Source organism: Musca autumnalis, unplaced genomic scaffold (genome assembly GCF_047663935.1).
Source record: "Musca autumnalis isolate F117 unplaced genomic scaffold, ASM4766393v1 scaffold_4, whole genome shotgun sequence".
Taxonomy (NCBI): domain Eukaryota; kingdom Metazoa; phylum Arthropoda; class Insecta; order Diptera; family Muscidae; genus Musca; species Musca autumnalis.
This window is the reverse complement of record NW_027411977.1, coordinates 65,768,666-65,790,199: the sequence shown is the minus strand read 5'-3', so window position 1 is coordinate 65,790,199 and position 21,534 is coordinate 65,768,666. Positions and strand designations below refer to the sequence as shown.

At 39.6% G+C, this 21,534-nt stretch overlaps 3 protein-coding genes across 4 annotated transcripts in view; 1 reads left to right on the top strand and 2 right to left on the bottom strand.

Annotated features, from left to right (window-relative positions):
* The window catches only part of unc-13-4A (BAI1 associated protein 3), a 595,010-nt gene that overhangs the window by 382,034 nt on the left and 191,442 nt on the right, over positions 1-21,534 (top strand). The window lies entirely within an intron of this gene.
* On the bottom strand, positions 12,679-14,403 carry LOC141402967 (uncharacterized). The gene has a single exon (XM_073985094.1). The coding sequence runs from the start codon at positions 14,401-14,403 to the stop codon at positions 12,679-12,681; it is 1,725 nt and encodes a 574-aa protein (XP_073841195.1).
* Positions 18,414-21,497, bottom strand: LOC141402966 (uncharacterized). The gene is made up of 2 exons (XM_073985093.1): positions 18,678-21,497; positions 18,414-18,602 (listed from the first exon to the last, which is right to left on the bottom strand). The coding sequence occupies exons 1-2, from the start codon at positions 21,495-21,497 to the stop codon at positions 18,414-18,416; spliced, it is 3,009 nt and encodes a 1,002-aa protein (XP_073841194.1).

The following is a 21,534-nucleotide window of genomic DNA, read 5'->3' as shown; positions in this document are numbered from 1 at the left end:
AAAATGTGTTCAGTCAGGAGAAAGGTGCCACCTATGGGTCTAAGTCAAATTGTCTACCTATATTTACATTTTTTGGTTGAAAAACTTTATAACTGCAGGGAACCTCAAAAGTCAAAATACGGGCAGTTCCGACAAACAATGCAGATAAAACCTTCAAAGTACCGAAAATCGGGAGGTACCGTTATATGAGAGATATACCAAAATATATACCTATGTTGACGATTTTTGGTGGAGAAGTTTCGTGACCACAGAGAACTTCAAATGTCAATTTACAGCTAGCTCGTTGTATCCAAAATCTTCAAAATACAGCAAATCGGGGGGTACTGTTATATGGGCTATATTAAAAACATGGACCTATGTTGACGATTTTTAGTGAAGAAGTTTCATGGCGGATGAGAACCTCAAATGTCAAATTACACCTAGTTCTAATAAAATTTGTAGCCGAAATCCTCAAAATACCGAAAATTGGTACGTACCGTTATATGGGTGCTATACCAAAACATGGTATTTATTATCGATTTTTAGTGGAAAAGATTCGTGACCATTGAGAACCTCAAATGTCAGATAACAGCTAGTTTGGTCAAAAATTGTGGCTAAAATTCTCAAAATACCGAAAATTGGGAGGTACCGTTATATGGGGGTTATACCAAAACATGGACCTATGTTGTCGATTTTTGGTGGAGAAGTTTTGCGACCACTAAGATCCTCAAATGTCAGATTGCAGCTAGTTCGGTCAAACATTGTGGCTAAAATTCTCAAAATACCGAAAATCGGGAGGTATCGTTATATGGGGGTTATACCAAAACATGGATCTTTGTTGTCGTTTTTTTTGTTGGAGAAGTTTGGTGGCTACTTAAGACCTCAAATGTCAAATTACTGTGTTGACGTTCGCGGTCGACCATTACGAACATTGTCATTGATATCTTCTCAGCCTTCCTATATCCGGCTATAGCACAATTGAACGTGTGCTCTGCTCATAGCAGACTCGCTAAACGTACAGTTAACATTTCAAATGTTCTAGAAATTAAATTCATTGTTTACACAAAACTTAATACAGTTTCTATGATCCATTTTGACGAATAGTAAATAATCGAAGAGCCCACCAAAACACGATTAACATTTTTATCTTTCAAAAAAAAAAAAAAAAAAAACACTGGCAATCCAAAATGGCTAACATGTGCAGCGTGCAAAAATGCGAAAATCGAACATGCGTAACTCACGAAAATTGAAAATTATTTTTTGTTCAGACCTCGCCTTTACCGAACATTGCCTTTCTGAATTTATACACTTATGGCTGTCAATTATGACTCCACCTTTTTCAGATGTAATTCGAATCATTTTAGTTGTAATTCGTAATATCTTATTTGTAATTCGAGAATTGCATTTGTAATTCGAAACATTTCCATTGTAATTCGAATTGTTCGATTTGTAATTCGAATCATTCTATATGTAATTTATATTATTTTAATTATAAATCGAATTATTCCATTTGTAATTCGAATTATTCCATTTGAAATTCGAATTATTCCATTTGCAACTCGAATTACTTACTTACTTACTTAGTTGGCCCATTACAGAACATTTGTTCCATAGACCGAACTAAGAAAAGATCTCCATTCCTCTCTGTTTTTCGCTTGACTTTTTGGAATACCGCGCCTTTTCATTTCTTCATCCACTTGTATGCTCCATCGAAGCTTAAGCCTGCCGATTCTGCGTGCACCGCCATGTGGCATGTATTCATACGCCTTTTTAGCGGGTTCATCATCGCTCACTCTCATGATATGGCCAAGCTAACGCAATCGTTGCATCTCGATACGTCTAACTATATTCATGTCTTTGTATAGCTTATATAGCTCGTGGTTCATACGAAAAAAAAAAATTCCTCTCAAACACACCAAACACTGCCTTATCTGCTTGCGCAAGTACCCATGCTTCAGAGCCATACATTAACACGGGTAGTATCAGCGTTTTGTATAGTGTTATTTTTGTTTGACGAGATGTGGCTTTGTTTTTAAATTGCTTACTTAGACCATAGTAGCATCTGTTGGCCAATACAATTCTTCTTCTTATTTCACAACTGATGTTGTTTGTTGTGTTTATGGCAGTGCCGAGGTAGACGAAGTCTTTAACTACCTCAAAATTGTAGGTACCAACTTGCATAGTTGGTCCGAGCTCTATGGACGCTTTGCGCGTCGACACCATCAATTTGGTCTTTTCGCCGTTTACCGCCAGACCCACTTTCGCAGATTCTGCTTCGACCTTCTTAAAGGTATCAGTTACTTCCTTTACTGATCGTCCCATGATGTCTATGTCATCAGCATAGGCAAGTAACATGTGGCTATTGGTGTAAATTGTGCCATTTCTTTTGACATTTGCATCTCGTATTACCTTTTCCAGCAAAATGTTGAATATGTCACACGAAAGGCTGTCTCCTTGTCTGAAACCTCTTTTGGTACAAAATTCTTCAATTTTAACTGAGGACCTAGTATCAGTTAAAGTCATCTTACAAAGCCGGATGAGCTTTACGGGGATACCAAATTCAGACATTGCATGGAATACCTTTGATCGCAGGGGACTGATGAATGCTGCTTTATAATCGACAAAAAGGTGATATGTGTCGATTTGCATCTCTTGGGTCTTCTCCAGGATATGCCGCAGGGTAAATATCTGGTCAATGGTGGACTTGCCAGGTCTAAAGCCACATTGGTGTGGTCCAATTATTTCGTTTACCATTGGCTTTAGTCGTTCGCACAATATCCCTGACACAATCTTATAGGCAATAGGGAGAAGACTTATGCCCCTATAGTTGGAGCATACAGTCTTATCTCCTTTCTTGTGGACGGGACATAGGATGCTCAGGTTCCAATCGTCGGGTACGCGTTCTCCCTGCCAGATGGTGCTAACTAGCTGATGCATACACCTTATCAGCGCGTCGCCTCCGGTTTTAAACAGCTCGGCTGGTAAGCCATCGGCTCCTGCTGCTTTATTATTCTTCAGCCGGTTGATTGCTGTTTTAACCTCATCTTGGCCGGGCGGTATACATTCTATACCATCTTCTGGGATTGGATTGGATCCGTATCATCGTCTTCGCTACTATTGGATACCAGCAGATTGGAGAAATGTTGCTTCCATATCCTGAGCACGCTATCTGTATCTGTTACCAGATTACCTTGCTGGTCTCTACAGGAGGATGTGCCTGTACCAAAGCCATCTGTTTGATGTTTCACTCTTTGGTAGAATTTTCGGACTTCATTCTGGCTCCTGTACATCTCGATTTTTTCACACTCCCGCTTTTCCATTTCTCTCTTTTTCTTGCGGAAAAAGACGTTTCTCTTCTCTCCTTTTCTCCCGATATCTCTCTCGTGCGCTGCGCGTTGCTACTGATTGTAAAGTAGCTCTATATGCCGCATTTTTCTCTTCGGTAGCAGCACGACACTCCTGGTCATACCATGAATTCCTTTGTGGAGCTCTCTGGAATCCAAGTATGGATTTTGCGGCTGTTTGCATGGAGTGGGCAATATGTTGCCATTGTGTTGTTATGTTATCGGGACAAGGAGTGCCCGCGTTAAGCAATTGGGCTAGTTGAGTGGAATATGCTGTGGCTATCTTTTGTGTTTGCAGCCTATCGATGTCCAACTTCCGCGTTGTGTCTGTTCGTGCTTTATTTGCAACGTTTAGACGGGTACGTACCTTTGCTGCAACAAGGTAGTGGTCCGAATCAATGTTTGCGCCTCGGAACGATCGTACATCCAACACGCTGGATGAATGTCTTGCATCTATTACAACATGATCAATTTGATTACTTGTTCTTTGATCTGGAGACAGCCAGGTGCCCTTATGAATATCGAGATGATTAAATCCAATACCATTGTCAGATGTTTCACTGTTGAGACTGAATTTCCCGACTGTTGGGCCAAAGATATTCTCCTTTCCAATTTTGGCATTAAAATAGTCTAGAATGATTTTAATGTCATGGGCAGGGGGCAACGGTCATATGTTTCTTCTAAGCGCTCGTAAAATATATCTTTGGTCTGTTCGTCAATTTCTTCAGTGGGAGCATGAGCGCAAATAAAGCTGATGTTGAAGAATTTAGCTTTTATTCGAATTGCAGCAAATCTTTCATTCACTGCGGTGAAGCTGGATACAAGATGTTTTAGTCTTCGACTAACTACAAATCCGCAACCAAACTCATGCTTTACGTCATGTCAGCTATAATACAGTGCGTCACCTTTAGGTGTTGTTGTGACGCCTTTCCCAATCCATCGTATTTCCTGTATGGCAGTAATATCGGCCTTGTACCTTTCAAGTACGTCTGCCAATACGAAGACTGCACCTTCTCTATAAAGAGTGCGAACATTCCAGGTGCAGATTCGCAGATCATGGTCCTTAAAACGTTTGCGGGGTTCGTCAACTTTAGAGGGGTTTGTTTTTCTTTTCTTTCGTATTTTTCATAGTAGGATGTTTTTTCTAGGGGAGAGTTACTAACCCGACGCCCAAACCCAAGTTTTTAACGTTCTTATGGGTGAACGCGCGGCACATGTTAGCTCACTACCTTTAACGGGTGTTAAAGGCAGTTCCCCAGGTGACACCACGGGGAGGTCAGTGTCCACTTGAGATGAAAGAGGGACCATGTTAAAGCCGGTAGAGTTGGGTAATCTAGTTCCTAGTTCCTTGTACTAGTTCCAAAACGTATGAGTAACAACATGAAATATAACGTGTGATGTTAAGTATACGCAGTTTGTTCAAAGAAAAAATGTGGGCCATTGGAACTGCGAAGTGAACGAGATAGTTCCATATAGTTCCTTTGGCACAACTCTAAAAGCCGGTCAAGACCGTTGCTTGGTATCATTCATCCCCTACGTCACCCTTGCAACTCGAATTACTCTATTTGTAATCTCAAAAAAAAAATAATTCGAATTACAAATGGAATAATTCGAATTACAAATAAAACGATTCGAATTACAAATAAAATAATTCGAATTGAAATTCGAAACATTTCACTTGTAATTTGAGAATTCCATTTGAAATTCGCATTATTTTAATTGTAATTTGATTTTTTTCATTTGTAATTCGAATTATTTCAATTGTAATTCGAATTTTTCTATATGTAATTTGAATTTTTCTATTTGTAAATCGAAGTTTTTCATTTGGAATTTAATATGAAAAAATTCCATTTGTAATTCGAAATATTCCATTTGTAATTCGAATTACTCCATTTGTGGTTCGAATTGTTCTACACCATTTTCATATGTAATTCGAAGAATTTCAGTTGTAATTCGAAACGTTTCACTTGTAATTTGATTATTTCATTTGAAATTCGAAACATTTCGCTTGTAATTTGAGAATTCTAATTAAAATTCGAATCATTTCATTTGTAATTTGAGAATTCCATTTGAAATTCGAATTATTTCAATTGTAATTTGATTTTTTTTCATTTGTAATTCGAATTATTTCATTTGTAATTCGAATTTTTCTATTTGACCATAACAGCTCTTGTACCCTTACGTTTCTTTTCTCATTTGTTAATTTATTTTTCTATATTACACCTGATGGCACATGCTAAGACGTTTAACATGATTACAATGACGAAAATTACATAAGCATTTTCCAAGCTTAAGCGAGGGAACAGCGGAAAATGAAGACAAATTATAGAATGAAATAAAAAAGAACAAAAAATAATAACAAAATGTTATTACCAGCCATTCTATGAAATAACGGAAGAGGAAAGAAGCATAACTGTAATTAAGATTAATTACTTGGACTTGTGCTGCTCGCTCGGTTGGTGTCCACTACCTTTCTATTCTGGGAAAAGTCATAAATATTACAGACACTGGGGTTATTACCTTTTTTTGTTCTCATAAACTATTTTTATATATTCCTTTATTGTTCCTTTCACTCTGTTTGTGATAATGACCAGAGTTGAGCCTTTCAATTTGTCATTTTTGTTTTGCATTTACATTGTGATTTTGAGTTTGGGCGCACATAAATGCTTGTAAAAATTCGGCCATCTTGGAAGTTATTTAACTAAAAAAAGTTTTTCATTCATGTTTTGAGAGGTTCCAAGATATCGAAGACAATAAAATACATAATTATAAATGATAAAACTAAAGCATAGTAAAAACTAAATATTTTGGAATGTGGTCCGTCAAAAAATTGTAAAAATTTAATTTGAAATATGGCACAGTGTCTTCATAGGTATATGGCCATTTTTAATAACTTCCCTTAGGTCAAATTTAATCGATTTGAATTTTTATATACAGTTTTATACGGTCAAAGTGTGCCTTATCGAAATAATGGTTTTAGACCCTAAGTATGTTTGGACGAAATTCGTTTCAGACAATTTGGAGTTGAGTTGGCTGGAGCGCACGGTAACTCTCGAACGGATCAAACGATTCGTCCCAAAAATTGGCTTTCGTAATATTTTGTCCAAATTTAGTTTATGTTCAAGATGAGTTATATCGGTCCACTCCTTCCGGTACCTCCCACAAAAGCTCGAAAATGTTCGGAAAATTTGTGAGCACGAAAACTCTTGAAGCGTAAAATGTCTACCAGACGTAGATGAGGTTCCAGTATGGACTCGATCGGCACTACTTTGGGTACCTCCCACACAAATATTCGGAAAAATTCAGTCTAGGACCTGCTCTCGAATCTCTTTGATTTTTGTTGTTACAACTTGTATCCACTGCCCCCATACAACAGTACAAGCTTCATCGGGGGCAAATCCATACTTTCTGAGAAAATAGACTGAAGGGTACAAAAAGCTCTATGGCAGTGGTGTAGTGGTTGGGGCGCAAGAAAGCTCTCGAACGGATCTGCCGGTTCCGTCCAAAATTAAGCCTCCGTAATATTTTGTCCAAACATTGTTTACGTTCGAAGACAAGCCATATCGGTCCACCCCCTCAGGTACCTCCCCCAAAAAGTTTAAAAATGTTCTGAAAAATTGTGCGCATGATAACTCTTGAAGGGAGTGACCTATTTGGTCCATACATTCTAATATATCTACGAGATACAGAATAGGTTTAAATATGGACTATATGTGTCCTCTCCTTCGGGTACCTACCACACAAAACAGGCTGGTCGGCGAACATAAGCGGAACAAGTAGTTAAATCATCTGAAGAGTTGCAACATTGGAGCCGGTATAAGTAAATTGTGGGCAACGGTTATGTCACTCTCGAACCCCGGAAGGAGGGATGACAGAACCTCAGTCACGTTTGGCAACGTTACGTTGACTGTCCCGAAGAGGTGTGCAAGTTACTTCAGTTTGTCGAGCACCCCGAGAGTGACAAGGCAAAGAGAAGAGTGTTACGTCGCAGAGGATCTCTTCCTGCCGAGGATGAACCACCACAGTTTACAATGGATGATGTTACGAATGCCATCAGGAACGCTAAATCATCCAAAGCGTTGGGCCCTGACGGAATTTCCATGGTAATGTTGAAACAGCTGAATGAACCGGGAGTGGAGTATCTCACTAAAGTTCTCAACCTGTCGCTAGCCACCCTTATTGTTCCCGAAGTCTGGAAAATGGGCACAATGGTCCCGCTTTGAAGCCAGGCAAGAATGCCAGCAAAGGTGAATCGTACAGGCCGATTTCGCTTTTGTCGGCTGTAGTGAAGACGCTTGAGGCCTTAGTCCCCCCCAGCACTAGAGATAACTATCAAGTTGCCGATCATCAGCATGGATTCCGTAAGCAGCACAGCACGACAACAGCGCTGCACGCCATCTCCACACATATTTGTCGAGGACTCTTTTGACACTGTCAAGCTCTCCACGCTGTTCGAGGACATCGAGCAGACAACCCTACGGCCAAGTCTGAAGCGTTGGATAATCCACTATATGTGTGGTCCCCAGTCGTATGTGGAATTCAGGAACAAGAAATCCAAGCCCCGTAGAGTGAAACAGGGAGTTCCCCAAGGAGAGGTGATATCTCCGGAAATGTTTAACCTTTACCTTTCGTAACGTATGCGGATGATCGAAAGATCCCGGCGTCAGGTACCTACCTTGTTGACATCTGTGAGAGACTGAACTCCTATTTAACGGTTCTCACGACCTTTTCCCACGCGAGGAATATACAGGTATACGCCACTAAATCGACGGCCACTCTGTTCACCACATGAACGGCGCAGTATAGAATAAAGTTGAATATCAGGGTCGATGGTAGCGGAATTCCGACCACAAACTGCCCCAAAATTGTAGGGGTCACATTCTACACCACTTTCACGTTGTCCTCGCATGCCACAGCTATCTGCGATAAACTGAAATGCAGGAACAAGGTCCTCAAGTCCCTAGCCGGCAGCACTTGGAGTGCAGATAAAGAAACCTTGTTGATCACGTATAAAGCGATAGGTCGGTCTGTGGTAAGCTATGCGGCGCCAGTTTGGTCCCCGAATTTAAGTGACACGCAGTGGGCTAAGATTCAAATTTGCCAGAACGCCGCCCTGAGAACAGCAACAGGATGCCTCCTCAAATCTACAGTGGACCATCTACATGAGGAGGCAAAGATTCTTCCAGTACGACAACATAATGAGATGCTATCGTTGTACAGTACATGCTCGGGTGTTACCGTGGGAGCCATCCCAATCACCATTTGCTGGCCACCGATACACCCAGGCATATCAAGACGGAGGTCCAACAAAGGCATATCAGGCAGGTTTTAACAGCATTCACACGGATACAATTGCTAAGGCCATAAGCAATTATTGTGTGAATGCAGTCAGCGGAGTACATCCCCCATCTATCGCAGCTGAAGAGCGTCACCTGCCTCGACAAACCAGAGTAGTTTTGGCTGTGTTATGCTCGGGATATTGCAGTCGCCTAAATTCCTATTGTACGGGAATCGATCGCACAGTGCAAGACATCTGCCCAGTATGCGGCATGGGCCCGCACGATACTAAGCACCTATTCAACTGCCGCGCCAAACCTACTCATCTAACTCCAGTGGATGTGTGGTTACATCCCATCGAAGTAGCCACAGGAGAACGAACATACAACAACAACAACCACACAACTTGCATTCGCTACCTAAATTGCGACGGTAAAAGTTTTTTTAGGAGCAATTCCATGCTTCTTTACAAAACAACCCCTATTTCACCATATGTGGTGGCTGGAGACCACGATAACTTTTGAACTGATAAACCGATTTGGTCTAAAATTTGGACTTCGTCATATTATGTACAAACTTAGTTTCAGTTCGAAGATGGGCAATACCGGTCCACAACTTCCAGTACTTTCCCTCCAATATTAAAGAAAATGTAACTAAAATTGTATGCACGATATCTCTTGAATGGGACAACCAATGTGGTCCAAACTTTGGATCTTTAACTTCTAAAATTGTCCAATTTAACTTCTAAAATTGTCCATATCGGACCTCTCCTTAGGGTACCTCACCCACAAAACTTGAACATTTGCGTCCAAGTGCAGTTTGGTGTCTGTTTAAAGATCCTGTGGAAATGTATACAGCTGTCGTTCGATGCGGTCATGTTTACAGCGATATTATGTTTTCCGTGGACAAGTTCGTGCTTGCTGCCATACTGGTCCAAAAGTTATACGATGACCTGCTGAAATGACTAGTGGGCGCGATATCTATCGAAAAGATACGACTCCCCAAAATTAGATCCACTTCCATAATGAACTATGTCCGTCCATTCCTTTAAGTACCTCCTCCGCAAGACTTCTGAACTTTAATCATAATCCAAACGGCGTACCAAGAAAAGTTTTGTATGTTAGAAATACTCATGAAACATAGCCGACAATTAACGCTTATGAAAAAAGATTTAATGATACCTACAATATTCGCCCTCAAAATGCTGTAAAATATACACAAAACCACATTGTTTACTTTGATAGATACTACACGCCTTTCGCACAGCATCATTTTATTTTTAACTCATCCATAATTTATGGCGTCAGGAGGGAAAATATTTAGGTATGGTATATCAAAAGCAAAACTAACAAAATATCTTGACAAAGGTTAATGTTTTTTATCTACACATAGTCTTTTTTTTTTGCTTTTCTTGCACAAACAAACCAACCCAACGAATATCTCTACCAACAGACATGAGGAAAATTCAACAATTTCTCAACAGGATATTGTTAAGTAAATATTTTATGGTGACTAGACGATACGCAATATTTAGCGTAGCTTCAAAGCAACAGTAATACATAAATATGCACATATATAAATAAACTATGCATGTATACATAATTTCGAGATAAAGTGTAATTTTCGATGAGTAGTGTAATTCTGCCAAAACAAGTAAAAAAGTATCAGTCGGCTTTGCCGACAGGAATATACCATCAGCTCGTATGAATTGAAAATTTGAATACTGGCTATACAACCAAAAAATATTTTCTCCAATAATTATTTTAGGGCTTTGGGACTATTTTTAGACGTATGAACATGCCGACAAAAATATGGATTTGAATTAAAGCTGGAAAGTGATGCGGATGTGGTACCTAAAGGAATGGACCCCATTGTCTATATTCGAAGTGTATATAATTTTGGGTGTCATTTCTTTCGATATGTGGCGCTCACAAGGAGTACCTTTGGTAACAATTTCAAAAGTATCCTCGAACCTTAAATGCACTTAAACAAAAAGAGTGGATCGTAATTTTTATACCCTCAGCATTTATGCTAACGAGGGTATATACACTTTCATACGGGCAAAATGTGTCTCATCGAAATAATGGTTTTAGACCCCAAGTATGTTTGGACGAAATGTGTTTCAGACAATTTGGAGTCGATTGAGCAATGTCCGTCTGGCTGTCTGGCTGGCTGGAGCGCACGATAACTCTCGAACGGATGAACCGATTCGGTTAAAATTTTGGCTTTCGTAATATTTTGCCAAAACTTAGTTTAAGTTCGAAGGTGGGCTATACCGGTCCACTCCTTCCGGTACCTCCCCCACCAAAGTTCGAAAATTTTCGGAAAATTTGTGCGCACGATAACTCTTGAATGGAGCAACCGATTTGGTCCCTACCAATATGGACACAGTCCGTCCACTCCTTCGTGTACCTCCCACACAAAATTTCGGAAAAGTTCAGTTTAGGACCTGCTCTCGAATTGCTTTGATTTTTGTTGTAGCAGCTTCTATTGACTGTCCTCTATACAACAGTTCAAGTTTCATCAGGGGCAATTCCATACTTTCTGAGCAAATAGCCTGAAAGGTACGAAAAACCCCTATGAAACACTGTGTAGTGGTTGGATCGCAACATAACTCTTGAAGGGAGTAACCCATTTGGCCCACACTTTATACATCGTGAAAGTTCTACCAGACTCAGATAAAGTTTAAATGTGGACTCAATCGGTCCACTCCTTCGGGTGTCTCCCACACAAAATTTCGGAAAAGTTCAGTTTAGGACCTGCTCTCGAATCGCTTTGATTTTTGTTGTAACAACTTGTATTCGCTGTCCCCCATACGACGGTACAAGTTTCATCAGGGGCAAGTCCATACTTTATAAGCAAATAGCCTGAAAGGTACGAAAAACCCCTATGAAACACTGTGTAGTGGTTGGATCGCAACATAACTCTTGAACGGATCTGCCGATTCGGTCCAAAATTTGGCATTCGTAATATTTTGTCCAAACTTAGTTTAAGTTTGAAGATAAGCCATATCAGTCCACTCTTTCAGGTACCTCCCCCGAAGAGTTCAAAAATGTACGGAAAAATTTTGCGCATGGTAACTCCTGATGGTAGTGACCGATTTGGTCCATACTTTACACATCCCAATATATCTACCAAATATATATCAGGTTCGAATATGGACTACATTTGTCCACTCCTTTGGGTACCTCCCACACAAAATTTTGGAGAAGTTCACTTTAAGAACTGTTCTGGAATCACTTTGATTTTTGTTGCAGCAACATTGATTCACTGCCTCAATTACTACGGTAAAAGTTTTTTCAGGGGCAAGTCCATACTTCTTGAGAAAACAGCCCAAAAAGTGTAAAAACTCTCTATAGCACCATGTAGTGGCTGGAGAGCACGACAACTCCCGAACCAAATACTGAGTAGATCACACACTTTGCATATCGTTATATTTCTTCGAATATTAGATGAAATTCGAAGGTGGTGCTTGTAGGTCCACTCCTTCCGGTACCTTCCCCACCAAAGTTCGATAATAGTAGCTAAGATAATACACGCGATATCTCATAAACAGAGCAACCCGGTTAAGGGTCTGTGCGAGGATCCCTAGAAAATTTTTACTTAGTGGTTGTTAAACCTAACTAGAATCTAGCGAACTCCATTCAAGCACATAAACTTGAATTGGCACTTAGGATTCTTTTCGGATTGTTCCTTTCAAGCACATAAACTTGAAGGAAACCGTCGACTAATAATTAATTAAAGAAGCGGTGGATTGTAGTAGTACAAGACGACTGTTTATCTTTATTGATTTCACTCTTTTATAACAATACTTTCTTATGACTAAGCCAAATATTATGCATACAAACAAAAACGTAAAGAAATGAAATTTATAAATATTACAAAAGTAAGTGAATTTAAATATAGGTCACGTTAACGATAAAAACTATTGACTTACTTTAGTTAATGACTGACATAATGCTTTATAGGCAATTTTCACAATTCAACTAAAAAGTGTGAAAACAAAAATAAAAATAATAAATAAATAAAAGCTATGTAAGTATGTATGTTCTTAACATTCTCCGCCGCGTTGACAATGTCAAGCAGTAAGTGTAGCTGAATTGGTTGTATGAGTGGATAAATCAGCTGGGACACTTATTGTTGATGGGTGAGTTCTTACAGCTGGAGTAGGTGCAACTTGAGCCGTTTTGTTTAACCTTGAATGGATTTTCCAACTCAGCAGACCAAGCATAATGATAACACAGCACAACAATGACGTGTAGCTAACTGCATGATGATGAAGACTTGTGGAGTGAATTAGTTGCGGCAAATGCTTTAGAGTTGATTCATTCAGCTGTCTTTGGATGTTCTCCAATTCTTCTAGACGGACCTTGTAAGCAGTAGTGTTAGTGCGTGTTAAAACCCTTTCTACCTCCTGTGGTGAACTTATGTAATGGATGTCTCTCAATCTCACATAAGAAGCACGTAGGCTATTGGAGGCTTCAAAATGTCCGTGTATGGTAACAAAATTGTTTTTCATAACACAGTTGGAACCAATTTCCATTATACCCGTATTCTTAATGGTGATAAGACTAGTTTCCGTTCCACATACAATGGAAGATTCAATATCGGCGGTAGTAGCAAAAATCCAACTATTTTGACGATGCAATTGGCTCCAAGCTGCCGTTCCAATAATTCTGTTGAGTTTGCAATTGGTAGTTGAATGATTGTTGAAGACATTGATCTCGCATGGGTTGACGGCAGCGTTCCTCCGGAGTTTGGACTGCTGATTTTTGCAGATATATTCCCCATCCCTCGGTTTGAGGCATCTTGATATGTCCTCTGATTGAAAAAGTATATATTCATCTCTGTGGGCATCTGTAGCCATATACGATGTTTCTGGTTGAATGGCGATTAAAGTGTCATTTTTTATGGTTGGGACGGGTATTACCTTGAATAGTTCAAAAAACTGTTGATTGACTAAAGGTATCCTGACTTCAAAGATGACTTCATATTTTGTAACTGCTCCCTTGACGCTCATAAGCTTATAAAGTTCAATCAAGTTATCACCGGCAGTTGGCAAAGCATGCGAAATTGGAAGATTAGCTTTGATAACGCTAATTTCTTCCTTCAATTGATGAGGAGACAGTAAGAGTGGGCTTATTTTGCCACTATGTGTATCGGTAAGCACACTGATGATCTCGGAATCTACACGCTGAAGGTTTATGGCCGATAATGCCAGGTACGTTGACAAGAGTCCAACAAGCTGTGAGTTGCTTAGTTGGGAAGATTCCTTAGCGACATCATTCTTGATCCTGTCAACCATTTCTGAGATCTCTTGTATTTTTCGCTGATTGCTGATCTCATCCTGTTTGATGATATTAATGGTTGAGTCAATTATCGATGTTTGATTTTTAAGTAATATTGACATGTGATCGTGCTCGTTCTTTGCTCTGTTTATAGTTTTCGATATTTCTTCAGCGTAATCTGCATCAAGAACGCCAAAAAGAGAACGGGCAATATTACCAACTATATTAAACGGAGATCTTCTAAGGCGCCTGTTGACAAATAACTCCTTCTCTTGTAGTAGTTCATTCTTCATCTGTTTAAGATTGTTTACAAATATGTTGCACATCTCTTCCTGATGAAGTACAGGGCACATTTGCTGCAGCGTCTGTAAACCGGATGACAGTGATTTTATTTCCGATACAAACGGCGTTAAATCATAGTACACCAACATTTTCCACTCCGCCGTATTCTGTTTCACTGTTCCCAATCCTTCAAAATACAATCCCGGATCATTCTGAAATTGCGTAACCTGCATGTGGTTGCAAATGACCATAGGCATCAGGAACAGTGCTAACAACACTGACAGTATTGCCGGGCTATACGCCATCTTCACTCTTTTTGCCGGAATGACATCCCTTTTATGTTCGTCTTCTCGGGGTTGGCTCGTTGCCGAAATTGAATCGTCTTGCGCTGATTCGCTGTCTTTTGACACTTCATCTTGACCTTCTGGAAATAAGGGAGCCAGCCTGTGAATGGCCCGCTTGAATATTCCTGACTGCGTTTTTACTTCCGCAACTCTTACAGCTCCGTCCTCACCGGTAAACACCTTAAGAATTCTTCCTAATGGCCACTTCATAGGGGGCATATTGTCTTCCTTGACAATGACCATATCTCCTTTCCTAAGATTGTCCATCTTTTTCCTCCATTTATTTCGCTGTTGAAGCTCCTGTAGGTATTCTTCTGACCACCTTTTCCAGAACTGCTGTTTGATATGAGAAACTAATTTCCAATGTGACGTACTGGATGTCTTCACAGTATCTGCTCTGCTGTCTACTTGCGAAGTTAGAGCTTCTCCTATTAGAAAATGCCCTGGTGTCAATGCTTCAAGGCTATCAGGGTCGTTTGATAGTGGCGTGAGTGGACGGGAATTTAAAATAGCTTCGATTTCTACGATAATTGTTTCTAGCTCTTCAAATGTTAGGGTTTCTGTTGAAACACTGCGTACTAAGAGGCGTTTTGCAGACTTCACTGCCGCTTCCCACAAACCACCGAAATGTGGAGCTCTCGGTGGAATAAAATGAAATTGTATGCCCTTAGCACTGGAAGCTGATATTATTTCCTCTTTCGCTTTGGTAGCATAGATGCTTTCCGATAATTCCGCTAAACTATTTTTGGCTCCGACAAAGTTTGTAGCATTGCACTATAGGTAATTTGCCCAGTTTTTGAGGCAAAAAGTCGATTTTCCAACTTTTAATAATAATAATTTTTTAGTTGGCATTAAAAAAAGAACATGTCAAAATTTATTAATATGAATGATATATTTCAAAATAGCGTCATTATCGCGGTTTAAATTGCAGTCAAAGTGAGAATTTCGAAGAAGAACTAAAAAATATATATATTGTAAGACATATTTCAATGTATTTAAAACCGCGGAAAAATAAACCAAATGTAAATATATGTAAAATGGAACAGATTGGTAATTGCGAGAGGAATTTATTTAATATATAATATAGCTTAAACATTATGGGCAGCGACCAAAAAACACAAAAAGTCAAAAATAAATATTTTATTTTTCTTAAACTCACTTCATATAGACTTATACTAAATTGGCCGTGTTTGGCCGTGATTCTGCTATTGGGAATATCTTCAGCAAAGGGTTCTGAATCAACTACATAATTACCAAGGTGCGATTTTTTGCGTTTTTTGAGTTATATCACTTTTTGAAGGTGCCCTCCTTGCTGAAAAATATATATTTTTTTAATTTTTTGTTTGGTGAAGGAAATATTAAATACGAAAAAGCATCCGATTTGACCTAAAAAGACATTTTCTTTAAAGAAATATTCACCATGTGTTCTAAAAATGTACATACGTGTTGTGGTCAACATTTTTGTTAATTATAGCTGTAATAAGTTCTAACTAGGGATCATGATTGCGTGATTTATTTGGTCCTTTAAAAATATAATATTTATACAGATCTTTTCGCGAATAAATATTTTAAACATATCAATGTTTATAAAAATCTTTTGGCGGATCAGTACTTTAGTTCATTGTAACCGTTTTTCTTTTATTGTAACCGCTTTTATTGGGTTGGAACGGATAAAATAGGTAAAATGAGAATAGGGGGTAGGAAAAAGAAAAGTTGTTCGTTATATCCTGCGTTCGTTATAAACGTATTCGTCTGTAAAATTTTTATTAAAGCCTACTTTTAAATATCATATATTTAAATATTTGAAACAGTGCTTAAATTCGTCGCTATCCGCTTCTGCTTTAAAGCGGGCCTGAAAATCGTAACAAATTGTAAAAGTTGTTATAGTCGTGGTCGTTTTAAGAAGTTGAATGTGTGTACAAATATTAAGAAAAATTCTTTGGAAACATAAAACTTTGTTCGCTATAAACGCAGTTTCTTATAACCGATGTTCGCTATATCCGAATTTTACGTTGTAATTCTTTTTTATCTTACTTTTGCATATAATGCAATAAAAATTTATAAAAAGGCCACATATCCACCGCTATTAATTTTTGCCTCAAAAACAGGCCAAATTACCTATAGTGCATTGTCACAATATATGTTCTGGCAGTGCCCACGCCGTGCAACAAACCGCTTTAGAGCACCAATGAATGCTTCAGTGGACAAATCGGATACCAGTTCTAGATGAACCGCTTTTGTTGCAAAGCAGCAGAACACTGCTACATACGCCTTGGTTGGCCGTTTGCCTCTCACCTTGTAATGAACCCAAAATGGTCCACAATAGTCTACTCCAGAGTTTATGAACGGTCGAGCAGGAACTATCCTTGTTGCTGGCAGATTACCCATTACTTGCTGATAAAGCTGCGGTCGCGCTCTAGTACATCGTACGCATTTTTGAACAGTTGATCTTGCTGTTATTTTGCCTTTGATTGGCCAAAATCGCTGCCTTATTGTGTTTAAGAGCGCTTGGGGCCCACAGTGCTTGTTCTCTTCATGAACCATTCTGAAGAGCAATTTCACTAAAGGATCGTTATATGGTAATATTATCGGATGTTTTGCATCTGGTTGTAGCATGGAATGTTCCAATCTTCCTCCGACGCGAATAATACCTTCATCATCCAAAAACGGTGATAGACTGCATAAAGAACTATGCTTGCTGGGTTGCTTTTCAGCCTTCAACTCTTTTATTTCGACTGCGAACTCGGTAGACTGTATAGCGTGAGTAATTAATCGAAGGGATTGATCCAACTCTTTGGGATTAAGTGCTATGTTTTCAGGCCGTTCAGTCCTTGGTATTCGACAGTTTCTTGTAAACCTAAGAACGTACGCCACGATTCTTTTCAATCTCCTGAAGGAATTTTTGTGCTCGATTCCATAAACGAAATTGATGTCAGCAGTTACTATTCCTGCAGTAGCTGCCCCCTTTAACTCCATGTTATTAGTAACAGCATTTTGAGAACAGAGTTTTGCCGGCCATAGCTCCTCTTTTCCATGAAGAAAAACTGGCCCATGAAACCATAATCGACATTTAGCCAGATCTGATGGTTGAAGTCCACGCGATAGAATGTCAGCTGGATTCTCTTTCGACGGAACATGTTTCCATTGGTCTGGTAATGTTAATGTTTGGATAATCGATACCCTATTAGCAACAAAAGTCTTATATAACGTTGACTGTGATTTTATCCAAGCCAGTACAATTTCCGAATCGGTCCATAGAAACATAGGATGGTCTTGAAGCCTTAAATCAATCTTCACTCTGTTAGCTAGCTGAGCTGCTACTACTGCCGCACATAGTTCCAGTCGAGGCAATGTTTGTTGCTTCAACGGAGCCACTCTGGATTTAACACAGATCAGACGCACAGTTATGCGCCCATCATTAGTAAGAAATCGGATGTATACAGCTGCGCCAAAAGCTCTTTCAGATGCATCCGCAAACACATGCAATTGTGTTTTTGTCGGAATTTCCCCACAAAATACATGTCGAGGTATTTTGAAATTGTTGAGACCTTCCAACTCACATCGAAATGTTTTCCAAGTAGCACAAAGTTTCTCGGGTAATGGTTCATCCCAATCCAATGTAAGCTGCCACAGTTGCTGAATAAATATCTTTGCTATCACAACAACCGGAGCCAGTAGACCAAGAGGGTCGAACAGTTTTGCGAGTTCAGACGTAACTGATCGCTTTGATATAACTTGACGATGGTCTATGTTTGTCTTCACGCAAAATTGATCGGCTTGAGGCATCCAATATAACCCCAACGTTTTTATTGTTTTGTTTATATTTTCATCCAAATCTAAGTTGATTTCTCGATCACTAAGTTGATTTCTCGATCACTATGCGGTATATCTTTCAGCAATCATGGAGAATTCGATGACCATTTTCTTAAATTGAAACCATGTTGCTTCAAAATAGCTATCAATTCCCTTTGTGTTTCAAGGGCTGTACTTAAGCTGTCGGCACCACTGAGCCCGTCATCCATATAAAAGTTTTCTTTGAGCATCTTTGATCCAAGTGGATAACGATCCATGTTGTCGTCTGCAATTTTCTGCAAACATTTTGTAGCAAGATACGGCGCTGTACGAGTGCCATATGTTACGGTATTGAGCTTTTAATAACTAACAGGATGCGACGTATCTTCTCTCCATATAATCAGTTGATATTTTTGATCATCAGGATGTAGTAGTATCTGCCTATACATCTTTTCAATGTCTGTGGTGAAGACAAATTTTGGCAATCGAAAACGCAGCAATATAGAAAAAAGTTCACTTTGGACAGTTGGCCCAGTGTACATTAGATCATTTAACGAATAACCTGATGAGGTTTTTGCGGATGCATCAAATACGACCCTTAGTTTTGTCGTGGTACTATCGGGTTTTAGAACACAATTATGGGGAATAAAATATTTTGGGTTTGATATCGTCCCCACGTCAATCTTTTGCATGTGTCCCAATTGCTCGTATTCTTGCATAAACTTAATGTATTGACTTCGGATGTCTTCCTCCTGTAGAAGCCGGCGTTCCAGGCTCATAAATCGGTTATACGCCATTGAATGTGATTTCCCCAATGCTGTTGGAGATTCTCGGAAAGGGAGCCTGACAATGAAACGACCGTATTCATCAGTCTGAATATGTTGATTGTAGTGGGACTCACACAGCTTCTCTAACGGAGACATTACTTTCTCACTCGCTTCTACTTCCTCGAGCTTCCATAGTTTTTCGATTGCTTGTTCTAGTGATGTTTCACTATCGAAAATTGCACATGTCAACGCTGCTGATGTGACATCCGTTGAGGTTTGTTCTATTAAGCCGCCAACAATCCAGCCGAGTGCCGTATTTTGTAGTATGGGTTGATTGCCATTGAGTTTTATTGTACCTGGCTGCATTAGGCTAAAGTAGAACTCTGCTCCAAGTAGAATATCAACCTTTCCTTGCGTGTTAAAGTTGGGATCGGCTAATTTAATATTCTGTGGAATCTGCCATTTAGAGATGTCCAGATCGCGATTCGGTTGCGCTGGTATAATTGTTGGCAAAACAAATGCCTCCAAATCAGTTGAAAATTCAGCATTATTAGATAACATCTGTACATTCACCCGACGATAAGCCTTCCTTTGAATCTTTCCAACTCCGTCAATGGCCAATGAGGCACCCCTGGTTCTAAGTGATAACTTTTTTATCAGCCTTTCAGTCACAATGTTCACTTGTGAGCCCGAGTCGAGTACCGCTCTAAATTCGCCTGACATACCGTTTGCAGCCTTGATGATAACTTTAGCAGTCGCTAGAATTACGCTCTTCTGATCTTCAACTGATGCTGACGAGATTGCAGCTGTTTTGACTGGTGTGGCATCATTACTTGTGGTTGGTGATTGTTTCGAAGCTATTGAATATGTCTTCGATTTGCTTGGCAAATGTAGTAAAGTATTATGCTTATTACTACATACTTTGCAGCTACTAGAAGTACATGCCTTCGATACATGATCGTATTTAAAGCAGTTCGTACACATTTTATGTTGTTGTACCCATTTGAGCCTCTCAGATTCCCTCATTGCCAAAAATTGTTTACAACGATAGATGGGATGGCGGCCATTTTTGCATAAGCTGCATTTGCTGTTATCCTCCACTGATGCTATGGAGGAAACTGTTTTATTAGAACCTTTTTGAGTAGTCGTCACTTTTCCGATTGATTCCATCGACTCAAATTGTAGCTCCAAAAATGCAAATAGCTCATTCATGGTAGGGACCTCTTTCGGCCTTGTTAACGATTGCATGAATCGTATGTACAGCGTCTGATCCAATTTTTTCGTGATCAATTGGATCAGTAGAGCGTCCCACGACGAAGTGTCGATATTCAAATTGTTCAGGGCTAGCATGCATTCCCTCGTGGTGTCATGCAGAGCCTTTATAGAAGCGGTAGATGAGATTCCTGTTGGTTGGTTCATAATCCTTTCTACCAATGTTGCAACCAGAATTCTTTTATTGTTGTAACGATCTTGCAGCAACATCCAGGCTGTTTTGTAGTTCTCTTCTGTCAAGGCTAAATGGCTTATGAGTTTGTCAGCCTCGCCCGACAAATTCGTTTTAAGATACCACATTTTTTGGACGTTTGGGAGTGGCTGTTTGTCAACCATCTCCAAAAACAGTTCATAGAACTGTCGCCACTTCAAACAATCCCCATTGAATTGAGGGATTGTTACCTTCGGTAGCGGAAGTGCGCTGTATGTTGCCAAATTACTTCCCACTTGAGGTGCGTTTGTCGCATTGTCAGAGCATTTGTCTTTCAGGACCGCCAGCCGAATTAGGTTATGTTGAACCGCATCTTCTAGGCTATCGTAGCAATCTTGATCTAGCCCGATTCTGGAAGGGTCCTCAATCTGCTGCCAAATTTCGTCGTACAAATCTGTGATTTGACTCCACAATTTTTTGATCGTCTCTTCTTTTATTGCATAAAATTGGTTTGATTGTTCCGTATCGATATGGACCAAGCTCTGCAAAAGGCGACTAAGTGCAGCCATTCTAGCTTTTATCCTTCGGGCCAGTCCCTCTACTTGGGTAGATTCAGATTCTTGAACAGTTGCCTGGACAGATGTTTGACCTTCTGAACTAGTTCTTTGGGCTTTTGCCGTTGGACCTGGCTTGCTCTTTGCAGACTTCAACTTGTCTAATTCCGCCTCTATATAGTACATCGTTGAACTAAACTTTTCTCCAATGTTCTTGTGTAAATTCTGCGCTACGTATGGGTCATCCTCTGGCAAAGACGGATCATTGCGGATCTGGTTCTCTGCCTTTTCAAACGTCTGCCAGAGCCCCACTAGCTCATTACGCTTTCCTATGTAGAACTCTTCCGTTCTTCTTTCAAGCGGAGCCTTTTTAATTGTCGCCACGACTTTATCAAAATTACTGCCCCTTACTTCTTGCTGGGCTATGAGTTCTTGTACTGTCGACATTGTTAATTTTTTTCAAAAATACTTGTGGGGTTTTAAT

Bases quoted from the DNA above. Each gene is read 5' to 3' on its own strand.
- LOC141402966 (XM_073985093.1), bottom strand. From the start codon at position 21,497: ATGTCGACAGTACAAGAACTCATAGCCCAGCAAGAAGTAAGGGGCAGT. The intron at 18,603-18,677 runs GTTAGTTATTAA...AAATGTTTGCAG, and splicing joins GAGAAGATACGTCGCATCCT to AAAATTGCAGACGACAACAT.
- LOC141402967 (XM_073985094.1), bottom strand. From the start codon at position 14,403: ATGCAGGTTACGCAATTTCAGAATGATCCGGGATTGTATTTTGAAGGA.